Source organism: Martes martes (genome assembly GCF_963455335.1).
Source record: "Martes martes genome assembly, chromosome: X".
In the NCBI taxonomy this organism is placed as follows: Eukaryota; Metazoa; Chordata; class Mammalia; order Carnivora; family Mustelidae; genus Martes; species Martes martes.
In genome coordinates, this window is record NC_137897.1 from 60,668,904 (window position 1) to 60,683,579 (window position 14,676).

Genomic DNA, 14,676 nt, shown 5'->3' on the forward strand with positions numbered 1-14,676 from the left:
TGAGTAAGACATTATTCCTGTTCTCAAGGGAATTACAGTTAGGGGAGAAAAGAGGTAACTACAAGATAGAATAAGAGACCTCAGCATGCACTAAATAAAAGAGAAGGGGTATAGAACCCGAAGTGGGAGGTCAGGAAAACTTCCCAGAAATTGTGTTTGAGCTGTGTTTGGGGGGGGGGGACATTTCATTAATTTTATTTGAAGGTCACAAAAAGAACTTCAGACCTGAAGTTCTCTAGCTGTGACTGCTGGCCGCAGAGCCATGGCCAGGCATCATGAACTGGAAGGCTCAAACCAAATGGATCATTTCTGAGTCTGGATATTTGGTGATGCCCACATAGCCTGATGAGTTTCTTCCAGATCTAAGTCATTATTTACAAAGCACTCATTGGAATATACTAATCATCACTGACTATGCAGGCAGGGTTTACCTGAATGTCTTTAAATTGTCCCCCCAAAGAGCCCAAAGACCATGATTCAACATTTTAACCATAAGTTAAAATGCTGTAAAGTTAAAAGCTGTACTCATATTTTCAGGACAATGATGAAATACAAAGTGGTGTCAGTGAGTAAATGCCAACATGGGGTTGAGGCCAAGGCATTACTATTTTAGTTTTGATGTGTGGTAAAATATGCATACAATTTGCCATCTTAACCATTTTTTTTGAAGTAAGCTCTAAGCCCAATGTGGGGCTTGAACTCAAGAGTTGCATGTTCTACTGACTAAGCCAGCCAGGTGCCCCTAAATTCTACTTCCACAGATTAAAGAGAGTCCATTGAAATTCCTCCCTTCTTCTGAAGCCTATATCAGCCGTTCTAGGGAAATACCTCTCTCATTAGGACCCTTCTCTCAGGGTCTTGATGTCAGGAAACAATCAAGGCAGGCTAACTATGATTTCCATGTCTCCAGGGAATAATTTACATCTCACACTGAAACCTAATCCATAGGAAATTTGCAGCAAAACTGGAAACCCATAGGCCTTTCCTTGGAACAACCTTTGGTGAGCTGTGTCACCTATCTAAGGCAGATTTTCTTTAGCAGTCAAAATGAAGGGACTGATTAAATGGTATTTATGGCTCCTTTGGCTTTGATTTTCTATAATATTAACATACTGTTACAGTTGGTTTCATTCTTGGTTATACTTGGGCATTTAAATCAAGATCTGATATTAACATATTGGTTTCAAGTAGATCCTTTCTAAAAAATACTTCAATGCATATTAAACAACCTGCAGCTATAATGGTCTCCACAAGCATTTCACAGCTTCTTCAGAAATCTGATTACAAAACATCCTACATTTCAACTGATTTAATTCAATACCAAACCTGAATATCACAAATGATACGTATTCAAATTTAACTATATCTTTAATATTTTGCACCTAAAACAGTGGTGCTAGAAGGAACACTGAAGTAATTTAGTCCAATGCACTCGCATTAGAATAAAGAAATAGGTCCTGAGAGAACCTATTTCAAGTGACTTGCCTATGGTCACATAGCTAGATAGAGAATAAGAACTAAAATCTGTTTAAGAGCTAGATCTCTCTACTTCCTGTCCAGTGTTCCCATTCCATGTTTGCAAATGTACTGTTGTCCAGTCTCATATAACGTCATAATCTGTCTGGGTAACTGTTTCAAATAAATTATTTAGTACAAAAAGGTAATGACCTAGTCACAGTGTTCACCGACTGGGACAAAACTAGATCAACCATTGAAGACAGCCATTCACCTACTTATCCTGGCTGTTTTAACTAACCTATTGGGCAACAACATTAATGAAAGATAACATATGGAATCCTGGAAGAATGTATCTCAATTTAGAAATACTTAAGGAAATCGGCCTATCAAACTTACTGTAGAAATTTAATTATATTTTCATCCAAAATGAAATAGCCCAGAGGCACCTGGGTGGCTCAGTCTGTTAACTGACTGGCTCTTGATTTCGGCTCAGGTCATGATCTAAGGGTTGTGAGATGGAGCTCTGCATCAGGCTCCACACTCAGCAGGGAATCTCCTTGAGATTCTCTCCCTCTCCCTCTGCCTCTCCCTCTGCCCCTCCCCCTGCTCTTGAGTGCACGCCTCTCTCAAATAAATAAATAAATCTTTTTTTAAAAAAACTGAAATAACCTAATATTATAATCCTAATTTAGGGGCGCCTGAGTGGCTCAGTGGGTTAAAGCCTCTGCCTTCAGCTCGGGTCATGATCCCAGGGTCTTGGGATCGAGCCCCACATTGGGCTCTCTGCTCGAGCAGGGAAGCCTGCTTCCTCCTCTCTCTCTCTGCCTACTTGTGATTTCTGTCAAATAAATAAATAAAATCTTAAAAAAAATTCCTAATTTAATGTTTTAAATTCACCCCTCTTTACATGTTAATAAAAAAACTTAATTAAGAGTTTAGATTGTAAAAGTTTATTGATGTGGTCAAAAAGCAAACAGCCAGACATTTGGTTATCTTTGCTACTACAATGTGTCATTTTGAATAGTATTTTTAAAATGCATAACAAATATTTAAAAATTACTAGAAAAGTAAATTAAGAGTCTACATAAGGCACTTCAGATGAAAGCGAACTTCAAAATTTCCACAAAAGTAACTCTAAGTTTAGTAAATCTGCGTTCTACAGATTTTAGCCAGAATGCAGTTCTTCTCCTTCCACAAGAAAAATGTGCTCTTAAGGGAGACAAAACAAATACAAAAAAGTGTCATTCTTTTGATGCTCATGGCACATCATAGGGAGCTATACAGATTACATGGCAGTAGCATTACCCTGGTCAATTTGTACAAATCAGGGCATCTTCATACAAATGTCATAAGAATCACAGCATAAATTTATTTGGCCTGAGACAATTATAAGAACAGCAGATAAGGAATCCAGAATCACACAATTTATAGGGAAGTAATTAACAAAAAGTGGAACCACTAAAGAGTAAAAAGGTCAACTATATGCCCTGACCTGCCAAATCTTGGAACAAAAACAAAAAAGCCACATAAAACATTTCTTCTTAGGCAATTATATTCATCTCTTCTGCAAATCTCTATTATATAAGACTTCTAGACCACATGGGAAAGTTATCAGATGGTAAATAGTAGGCAAAGTATTATTTTGACGTAACACTTCTAAGATTTAAAATTTTTCACAGTCATTATTATCATATTTCCATAATAGTGAAACTATGGGGAAGGTTATGGCTAGATCTAATGATAACCATCAACTTTCACTCTTCACAAAAATTTGGTTAGCATATATGGTTATTTCCACTGACAGAAAAAAAGACAAAACTCAAAACCTCTTCAAATGTTTACTGTTTCTCCACTTCAAGTGAAAGGATGAAGGCTAAAATAATAGCAAAAACATAACTTTAAAGAAACAATTTACTTTCTATTCATAACCAACAACTCAATATATCAGGATATGCTTTCCCCAATCTAGGGGAGTCCTTTTCCTAAATACAAGGGTTAATGAAATACGTTAGAACTGTAATACAGGAATCGACTTAATTAGATGAACCTATTTTTTTCTGTGAGGTACAAATGAAAGAAATGACAATCTCTAATTTGTAGAAACAGTTTAGACTATTTTAAAGTTACACTGATTTTAACACTAAGCTACATTTTTATTAGAGGGGCCTACCTTAAATAAATTAAGGAGACAGAATGAACCTGAAATCTTTCCAAATAAAAGGAGTTAACACCACACTCATGCAGAAATCATAATCCTGTATTTAGACTTTTTAATGTCTACAGCTACCAAGAAGCATAGCTAGCACTGTATTTCAGGAGGAAACATGAAGGAGGGAGAGGACTGGCTAGTTTTCTTTTCTAAAGGCTAGGCGTGTCAGAAGATCACATAGCACATAATGATTTTTCTGCCCAAAAGGAAAGATGTGCAAAGTATACACATCCATGCAAATATGAAACAGCTAAGAATGCATTCCTGATGCATTTGTCTGTAATAAGCATAAGTAGGAATACCTGGTCAGGACTCTTTTTCCCTACCTTTGGATAATATAAAATTAGATGGCCAATAGTTAACTAAAGCAGTTCTGAACCTTGTTCTAATTCAAATGTACTTATAAAATTTTTATAATGTACTTAATTCTACTAAATTAAATGTTATACATACAGTTCATCAGGGAGGGAAGGTTAAGAGGAGAACTGTATCCAAATACTTCATGATTTTGACAAGAAATTGCTTGTTAAGGCACTACAAATCTTCTTTGGTTAAATGATTAACTATTTAAATCACTTGAAAAAAAGAGGTAATACAAAATACACAAATTTCATTCTTCTTTTCAAACACACACACATTTTTCATTTTTCAATTTCCATTACTCCAGTGTCTACATATCTCTGGGATCCTTTTTAACTCATCAGAAAGCTGAAACAAAAATATTAAAAGAATCTATTAGTCTCTAAAAAAACAATAGGCCTTACTTCTAATAAATATCTTGATTTTAGATGAAAGAGCATTTGGGTGCATGTATAATAAACTTTGAATATTAATAACAAAAAGTGAGAAACGCCAACACATTAAGATAGTCTTAGAAGAGAAGGAAATAGACATAAACTTGTTTAAAAAAAATCTCATGAAGAGAGACACTGATTAATAATTGGATCAACCATGATGATGAAATAAGCAATAGAAATCCCAGCAAGATTACCGTTGCATCTCAGTTCGTATTCTATAAAGAATAAATTATTTTAAAATATAAATACACAGAAGAATAAACCAAGAATCAAAGTTCTAGTAGGTTTTGTTCTTAAAATTAAGTTACGTCTGCCAGCCCAAGTGTCCATTAACTGATAAGCAGATAAAGAAGATGGGGCATATATACACAATAGAATATCACTGAGCCATAAAAAAGAAAGAAGTCTTGCCATTTGCAATGACATGGATGAGCCAGAGAGTATTCTGCTAAGTGAAATAAGTCAGAGAAAGACAAATAACATATGATTTCACTCATATGTGGAATTTAAGAAATAAAACAAGCAAAAGGGAAAAAAAAGGGGGCAAATCAAGAAAAATACTCTTAACTATAGAGAACAAACTGAGGGTTACCAGAAGGGAGGTGAGTTGGGGGGATGGGTTAAGGTGATGGGGATTAAGGAGTGCACTTGTGATAAACATCTTGATTTGACAAAAGAGGTATCAATAGGTATTGTATGGAAGTGTTCAATCACTGTATTGTACACCTGAAACTAGTATTACACCGTATGTTAACTAACTAGAATTTAAGTAAAAACTTAAAAAGAAATAAAATTAAGTAAGTTTGCAAGAAACAAAATGCAAAAGAAGATTAATTTATGTTGTTCACTGATCAAAAGGCATCCAGAAATGTCACGATATAATGAATCAACCAGAGAGTTGTTCAAAATTGTCTACTAAAGGGGCTCCTGGGGTGCCTGGGTGGCTCAGTTGGCTGGGCGACTGCCTTCAGCTCAGGTCATGACCCTGGAGTCCCAGGATCCAGTCCTGCATCAGGCTCCCAGCTTCATGTAGAGTCTGCTTCTTCCTCTGACCTTCTCTCCTCTCATGTTCTCTCTCTCACTCTCTCTCAAATAAATAAATAAAATCTTTTTTAAAAATTTCACTTGATATACTTTATCTTTAGTGTTCATAATCCTTTATACCACAGGACAATGTTGTATTAAAAGAACATGAATTATGGTACCTGGCACTCAGATGATAAAACTAACTCACAACATCCCCCATTATGTAGGTACATTTCTTGTGGCTATTAACAGAAAAAAATCAAGAATTTAGGATCAGGGGAGTTAATTTCTTCCCTGAGCCTTAGAGATCACTATGAACATTTCAAGACAATTAGATCTTCTTGAACACTCCTTCCTATACTCTTTATAAACTGGATTCTAAAAAAATGTTGTTTATGCCATCTAAAGAGCCCTGAAAAGTAGAGGTGTGCGAAGTTTAAAAAAACATTAAAAAATAATTTGATCAAGAGAAAGTAGAGTATGCAGACAATGTATAAAATATTCTAACCATTAAGTGTTCTTCAGATTTCTTGGTTAAATTAGGTGATGTCAGAATAACCCTCAAAAATGTTCCTGAGAAATCACATACTATTGTCCACTGTATCATAATGATCTTAAGTTAACTTTTATATGCAACACACTTAAGTTAAAGCTTATATCTGCTTTAGAAGCTAGAACAGTTTGGAGGTAAAGCAAAAAAAATATTACAAAGCAACAGCAACTCTAATCATTGTAAGTATAGGTAATCACTATGTAAGTGTAAAATAATCATACCTATATGGATATCCATGATATTTAGATCTGAAAATAGAGAGCATCCAACTGAAGAATAATACAACAAGTGCAATACCAGCCACACACATTACTGCAGAAAAACAAAAGTGTAAAATGAGCATGTTAGATGTAATAAAGAACTAGGGCATAAATGGTAGTCTACACTTCCAAGAGTGAAAATTTAGTGGTCAACTTCAACTTTCCAAAAATTTCCATGCCCATTCTTAAATCTTTAGGATTTAGGATTCCGCCTTCCCATTTAATTTGACCCATTACAATATAATAGTGCAATATAATTGCACAAATGCTTGTGCAATTTAATTGTGTGAAATAATAAAGTCATCACAGTCAAGAATTTAGTGTTAAAGGGGCACATAGGTGTTAAAGGGGCTCAATAGGTCAAGCATCTGACTCTTGATTTCAGCACAGGTCATGATCTCAGGGTTTTAAGATCGAGCCTTGGGGCGCCTGGGTGGCTCAGTGGGTTAAGCCTCTGTCTTCGGCTCAGGTCGTGATCTAGGGGTCCTGGGATCAAGTCCTGCATCGGCCTCTCTGCTTGGCAGGGAGCCTGCTTCCTCCTCTCTCTCTCTGCCTGCCTTTCTGCCTACTTGTGATTTCTGTCAAATAAATAAATTCTTAAAAAAAAAAAAAGATCGAGCCTTGAGTACGGCTCCATGCCCAGCAGAGCCTGCTTCTCTCCCTCTCCTTCTGCCTCTCCCCCCACGCATGTGAGCATGCTCACACTAATAAATAAATCTTTAAACAAAAAAGAATTTAGTGTTAGAAAATTTTACTACTAACGAGATAATCACTTAGTCACTTATTAAATTTCTTCTATAGCGTTAAATGTGGCCTTTTGTGTGTGTTAATACAGCAGTTGAAGTTCTAGGGAAACATACTTATTGGCCAACACTAAAAACTTTGTCTTGTTATACATTAGGGAGCAATTCTTTTTCCTTTTTAAATTTTCACATAATATAATTAGGGGTTAAATGTAAATGTTAAATATATCTTTTAATGAGTATTAACACATGACACAAAACGTGATATTGATATTGATTTAAAGACATCTGGGGCGCCTGGGTGGCTCAGTGGGTTCAGCCTTTGCTTTCAGCTCAGGTCATGATCTCAGGGTCCTGGGATTGAGTCCCACATCGGGCTCTCTGCTCAGCAGGGAGCCTGCTTGCCCCCACCCCTCGCCTGCCTCTCTGCCTACTTGTGATCTCTGTCTGTCAAATAAATAAATAAAATCTTTTTTTAAAAAAAGACATCTAACAACATCATTGTGACACCCTCACTTGAAAGTACTTTATTTATTTATAGGTAACTACACCACCTACATAAGGAACTCATTCAACGTGGATTCCTCATTTGAATAATGAGGGGGAAATACCATGAATCTTGGTCCTAAAATTTATAGCTCTCTCCATTAATCTCATATGCTCTGGTTTAGCATAGCAGTTAACAATCTTAACTCTGGATGCTGATCCCACAATGCTCAGCTATGATTCTCATAACCTGAGGCTCTTTCAAGTCCTGAAACTAAGACTGGCTAAGAAGCATAGTGGTGGGGATGTGGGAAAGCAGCATGTGTTCTACACCTGTGGAAATTCTAGGGAAACATAACTTATTGGCTGACTCTAAAAACAATTTTTAGTCTTATTATACTTAGGGAGCCATTCTTTTTCCGTTTTAAATCTTCACATAATATAATTAGGGGCTAAAATGAAAATGTTACACATATCTTTTAATGAGTATTAACACATGAGCATTGTAGAAGTCTTTTTAATCTAATACACACACACACACACACACACACACACACCCTGTGTGTGTATATATAGTATCAGTGTATTTACATTTGTACTCTACTTTTTTCACATAATATATCTAAAAGTGTTTAGGGCAGTTTCTGGTAGATAACAAATGTTAAATAAGTATTTGTTATTATTACTTGTGATTATTCTAATGTGCCACCAAAGTGTTTTATAATTAATTCATACTACCAGTTTAGTATTCAGAGGGCCTTTTCCCAATAATGAATACTGAAATAGGCAATTTTTTTTAAGATTTTATTTATTTACTTGACAGACAGAGATTATAAGTAGGCAGAGGCAGGGAGAGAGGGAGGAAGGGAAGCAGGCTCCCTGGCGTGCAGAGAGCCCGATGCGGGCCTCGATCCCAGGACCCTGGGATCATGACCTGAGCCGAAGGCAGAGGCTTTAACCCACTGAGCCACCCAGGCGCCCTGAAATAGGCAAATTTTTAAAAGTCAGGTAATGAAAGGATTTATACTGACTGGATAAAAAATTGATACATTAGTTCTATTTTTGCAATATGTAAAAATTCATTTCAATTCAGCAAAATAAGAATCTCCCAAATTTGAAATCCAATGTCATCACATTTTTTTCAAATAAACAAGTAGACTATATTTAGAGAGGTTAATTTGATGACATACACCCTTTTAGCCATAAAGGGAAAACTCTGACTTAAATGTATTTTATATGAGTGAAATAAAATTACACTGTTAGCATTTCTTTGCAACAAATACCAATGTGTGAATATTTTAACATATAAAAAGTCCATCCAAACCAATATAAAAAGTACTAAGAATAATATATAAATGGCAAAAGACAAAGACTTTTTATAGAAGGGAAAACACAAACAGCTGATAAACATTCAGAAAAATATTCAACTTCCTTAATAACCAAAGTACAGGGGCGCCTGGGTAGTTCAGTGGGTTAAGCCTCTGCCTTCAGCTCAGGTCATGAACCCAGGGTCCTGGGATTGAGCCCCACATCGGGCTCTCTGCTTGGCAGGGAGCCTGCTTCCTTCCCTCTCTCTCTCTCTGCCTGCCTCTTTGCCTACTTGTGATCTCTGTCAAATAAATAAATAAAATCTTTTAAAAAATAACCAAAGTACAAAATAACATTTGCCCCTTATCTGATTAGCAAGTACACACACACACACACACACACACACACACTTTTTAATGAGCTTAGCTAATGCTGACAAAGCATCCTTAAATACCACTAGTAGGAATCTCAACTGTAACATCTGGGGAAACAATTTAGCATCATCAGTTTAAAATATCAAGGGGATTAAAAATACTACTACAGAGGACCATATAGTCATTCTATTCTTAGGAATCTACCTTAGAGAGTTCATATGAAATGAGAATAAAGCTTAGTATACTATGATAGTCACTAAAGAAGTATTTATTATAATAGAAGTTCAAAAAAAACCTAAATGTTTGACAGAATCAGAATAGTTAAATTACAGCATACAGTACAAATTTAAAATTATGTATAGGCAAATATTTATTAGTGAATTATTTAACTCCAGTTAAAAGTGGAGGTACAAGATTCAAAATTTTATACAGAGTTTTAAATATGTTTTTACAAATGGAAGAAACTATATTAAAACATTAAAATTTTTAGCTTCTCAATAATGGAATAATGGGTAATTCTCCCCCCAAATGTTTCATAAATCAGATTTCACCGCACATTTTTTACAATAAGTGTATGTTACTTTTTAAATAATCAAGTAGTAAAATAATGTACCTATAACTAAGAGGGGGAAGTGATTAAGAGGACTTTTTTTTTCTGTATTAAAGGCAGAATTGTTATTTAACATTATATGTCAACTATACTTCAAGAATAAAAAATAAAAAATAAATTAAAAAGGTAGAACTTATATTTTGGCATATGATATAACTTACTTTTTCGCTTTCCAATATCCATGTCAGATGTAGCAGCTTCACATAACAGCACCATCCCTAAGGTAACACCACCATCTTAGAAAAATTGTTTAAGGAGAAATTCACACAGATACAAAAGACATACCACTTTAATATTTCTGTTCTTTCATGAAGAAAATTACAATGAGGAACGCCTGGGTGGCTCAGTTGGTTAAGCGGCTGCCTTCAGCTCAGGTCATGACCCCAGTATCCTGGGATCGAGTCCCACATCGGGTTCCTTGCTCAGCAGGGAGCCTGCTTCTCCCTCTGCCTCTGCCTACCACTCTGTCTGCCTGTGCTCGCTCACGCGCGCTCTCTCTCTAACAAACAAATAAATAAATAAATCTTAAAAAAAAAAAAAAAGAAAATTACAATGAATATACAAATCTTCACCTTTCAATTAAAAAAACCTGTTACTAAAATAGGGAATCCTTATGAATGTCTTAAATGTCACTGGAGGGGTACCTGTGTGGCTCAGTCAGTCAAGCGTCTGCCTTCGGCTTGGGTCATGATCCCAGGATTCTGGGATCGAGTCCCATGTCAGGCTCCCCACTTAGCAAAGAGCCTGCTTCTCCCTCTTCCTCTCCCTCTGCCTGTTGCTCCCCCTGCTTGTGCTCTTTCTCTCTGCCAAACCTCTGTCAAATAAATAGATAAAATCTTTTAAAAAATAAACTTCACTGGATTATTCTCTTTAAAATAGTTAATTTTATGTTATGTGAATTTCACTTTAATAAAAAAAGATGGGTGATTAAAAATACAAAATAAGGGGACGCCTGGGTGGCTCAGTTGGTTAAGCGGCTGCCTTCGGCTCAGGTCATGATCCCAGGGTCCTGGGATCGAGTCCCACATCGGGCTCCTTGCTCAGCAGGGAGCCTGCTTCTCCCTTTGCCTCTGCCTGCCTCTCTGTCTGCCTGTGCTCACTCTCTCTGACAAATAAATAAATAAAATCTTAAAAAAAAAAAAAAAAAAAAAAAAATACAAAATAAGGGGTGCCTGGGTGGCTCACAGTTGTTGATCCCAGGATACTGGGATTGAGCCCCGCATCAGGCTCCCTGCTCGGTGGGAGGCCTGCTTCTCCCTCTCCCACTCCCTCTGTTTGTGTTCCCTCTCTCACTGTGTCTCTCCCTGTCAAATCAATAAATAAAATTTAAAAATAAATAAATAAATAAAATGGAGAATCTTTTATCTGTACACCATAACAATTATTTATTATGAAGGTATAATAAAAAAATATTAAGGTTGGAAAATTACTTCATTTGTACAAATGAAAATCAGTATTTTTAACAAATGTCCCACTATAATTTAACAGATGAAATATGAGTTTTTCTGACAAGTACTTTGAAATAACCTTCCTGGACATGCTTGCACGTATTACTCCAACCTTGTATATACTTTATTTTATTTTGTTTTTTGGGAGGCCTGAACTCACAAACTTGAAATCAAGACATGAGCTGAGATCAAGAGTCAGATGCTGAACTGCATGAGCCACTCAGGTGCTCTGATATATTTTAAAACATTAAATAGCCTTTTTTCATATTCAACCACCCTCCAGAAGTGAATACACTTGAAATGTGCACCATTTGGACAGAACAGCAAGTAATTTTTATTTGAAAAATAACTTTTCAAAAATTCTCCAGAATTTCAACAATCAACCTCTAAAGCTCAAATTACTACTCAACTACCTAAGTCTGTCCTATTCTAATAAAAAAAAAGAGAATCCTCTATGTCATCACCTCATTTTGATTCACCTTAATATGGAAACTACATAAATACAAAATACACCCACTCATGCAAATAGGTTACACGTGGCATGGTTGAATGCTAAAATAAGCAAAGTTGAATTTTAAAGCAAATACAGTATGTTCTAGTAGAAAAGAGATTTACCCTCCAGTTTGGTTAATACAAACAGCAGTTAAAAATGCCCAAATCAATTACGTGTACACACATGCACATTGTAGGCTACTGCATGTGGGTATGAGTAAGCAGAAAGGGAAAAATAGGTGTTCGGATAAGGCCTGAATTTATAATCAGCTCTATAGTTTGTCTATTCATCCCTTCACTACCATCTTGCACTCTCTCATCAATAGCCTCTTTTTAGGGATGATGCCCATTCATCATGCTTTTAGTTGCTTGGACAAGTTGTTTTCTCCAATGATTACTTTTTCTTACTGAGGTTCTTTATATCCAGATACACGTAACGATTGATCATTTCTATAGGCTTTTGTTACAGGGTACCTTTTTTTTTTAAGGTTTTATTTAGTTATTTGAGAGAGAGATAACGAGAGCATAAGCAGGGGTGGGAAAGAGGGAGAAGGAGGCTCCCTGCTGAGCAGAGAGCCCAATGTGCAACTCGATCCCAGGACTCTGAGATCATGACCTGAGCCGAAGGCAGATGATTAACTGACTGAGGCATACAGGCACCATGTTACAGGGTACTTTGGAATAATGGTTGAGACTTGGTTTTGGAATGGTTTGCTTCATATCATGGTCCATACGTATTTTCTTTGAATGAGCTTTCTATCTTACAATATACCACCAATGTCTTTGTGTGCTGTTCTCAGTTATTGAGAGCTGTGATGGGGCACCTGGGTGGCTCAGTTGGGTAAGCGTCTGCCTTCGGCTCAGGTCATAATCCCAGGATCCTGGGATCAAGTCCTGCACTGGGCTCCCTGCTCATCGGGGAATCTGCTTCTCCCTCTGCCTCTTCCCCTGCTCATGCAGGCACTCTGTCTCGCAAAATTTAAAAAATCTTAAAAAAAAAAAGTTGTGATGCGCGGCCATATGTACTGTTTCATTCTATTTATTGATTCTTTATTTTTTAAAGATTTTATTTATTTGAGAGAGAGAGAAAGAGAGAAAGAGGGGGAAGGGACAGAGGGAGAAAGAGAAGAGAACCTTAGGCAGACTCCGTGGTGAGCATGGAGCCTAATGCAGGGCTTGATGCCATGATCCTGAAATCACGACCTCAGCTAAAATCAAGAGTTGGACCTTAACTGTCTGAACCTCCCAGGCGCCCCTTAATTGATTCTTTAAACTTTTTCCGACACTGCCTACTATATGCCAGGTACTACGAGTTGCTGGAATTAAAAAGCTGGACAAAATATAGACCCTTCCTTGGATAAATTTACAATCTAGTGGGGGATATAAGTGATGAAATAAATAATAAATACCTAATCACTATTAAATATTACTATGGGAGAAATGAATAGAAACTAGAGGAAGTAGTATTCTACAACATACAAGAACTAAAAGAACTAGTAGAATTAAAGTGCATTATATATGATGAAGGCAAAGACATTTGCATAAAATGAGGCATAATTCCAAAATTGTGGGAAAATGTTTCAATTATGTACTTTATTATTGTTCGAACTAATTTAAACAATGACCTAAAATTTCTTTGCCTGTTGAATTAGCAGTTTAAAAAATGAGAATATATGATGATAGGACTTGCCAGAGCTATCAGTACACATATTCTGACAGCAATCCTCCTTCCCTTTATTTAGCAAAACTTTTTTGGAAAATAGTTTGGACAGAACACCAAGGAAAACAGTTAGATTTGTACACTTTGTTTCAAATCTTACCTTTGGGAATCTGGAGATATGCCTAATTTTTTTAAAGATTTATTTATGCATTTATTTATTTGTGTGTTAGAGAGAGAAAGAGAGAGCACAAGCAGGGGGAGCTGCAGGCAGAGGGAGAAGCAGGTTCCCCACTGAACAAGGAGCCTTATGTGGGACTCAATCCCAGGACCATGGGATCATGACTTGAGCTGAAGGGAGATGATTAACCGGCTGAGCCACTGAAGTGTCCCACCAAATTATTTTTATATCCAAGTAAACATTCTTTACAACATTCCACAATAGAAGAATAACTGAATTATGATACACCCATTATATAAACATTAAGAATGATCACAATTTTTCCTTTTCCTTGCCTATATTTTCTTATTTATCTGTAATTCTCATGCAACTTTTGTAATAATAAAAGCCATACAACTATATAGAAAATGCTTATATATTAGGAAGCCGAACTGCATACAAAGTCTGTCTATACTACAAAAAAGGAGCTCCCCCCAAAAAAGATACAACTAAACAAAGAATGCAAGAGAATATGCAAAAATAAACCTAGACTTTAATATTAGGGTTTTATTTTTTTTAAGATTTTATTTAGTTGACAGAGAGAGAGAGCACAAGCAGGGGGAGTAGCAGGCAGAGGGAGAGGGAGAAACAGGCTCCCCACAGAGCAGGGGGATCCTGATGTGGGGCTGGGAACCCTGGGATAATGATCAGTTGCTTAACCAACTGAACTACCCAGGCACCCAATATTAGGGTGTTAGATCATGAATGAAAATTATCTAATCCACTGTTTTATTTTTTTAATTTAAATATATTTGAAGTATAATTCCATTTGTGTAAAGTTAAAAAATAAGTAAAACTGGGGCGCCTGGGTGGCTCAGTGGGTTAAAGCCTCAGCCTTCGGCTCAGGCCACGATCCCAGGGTCTTGGGATCGAGCCCCGCATCGGGCTCTCTGCTCAGCAGGGAGCTTGCTTCCCTTCCTCTCTCTCTGCCTGCCTCTCTGTCTACTTGTAATCTCTCTCTGGCAAATAAATATTTAAAATAAATAAATGAATGAATGAATGAATGAATGAATAGTAAAACTAATCCATACTGTT

At 36.4% G+C, this 14,676-nt stretch overlaps 1 protein-coding gene across 2 annotated transcripts in view; it reads right to left on the bottom strand.

Moving 5' to 3' along the window:
• Nucleotides 1-2,392: 2,392 nt before the first annotated feature.
• The window catches only part of MAGT1 (magnesium transporter 1), a 77,393-nt gene continuing 65,109 nt past the window's right edge, over nucleotides 2,393-14,676 (bottom strand). For both annotated transcript variants that reach the window (XM_080795823.1, XM_080795824.1), the window contains exons 8-10: nucleotides 9,986-10,060; nucleotides 6,265-6,355; nucleotides 2,393-4,375 (exon numbers count right to left, since the gene is read on the bottom strand). In XM_080795823.1, the coding sequence (XP_080651949.1) occupies nucleotides 4,360-4,375; nucleotides 6,265-6,355; nucleotides 9,986-10,060 (182 nt within the window). In that variant the 3' untranslated portion in view covers nucleotides 2,393-4,359. The remainder of the gene's footprint in view (nucleotides 4,376-6,264; nucleotides 6,356-9,985; nucleotides 10,061-14,676) is intronic.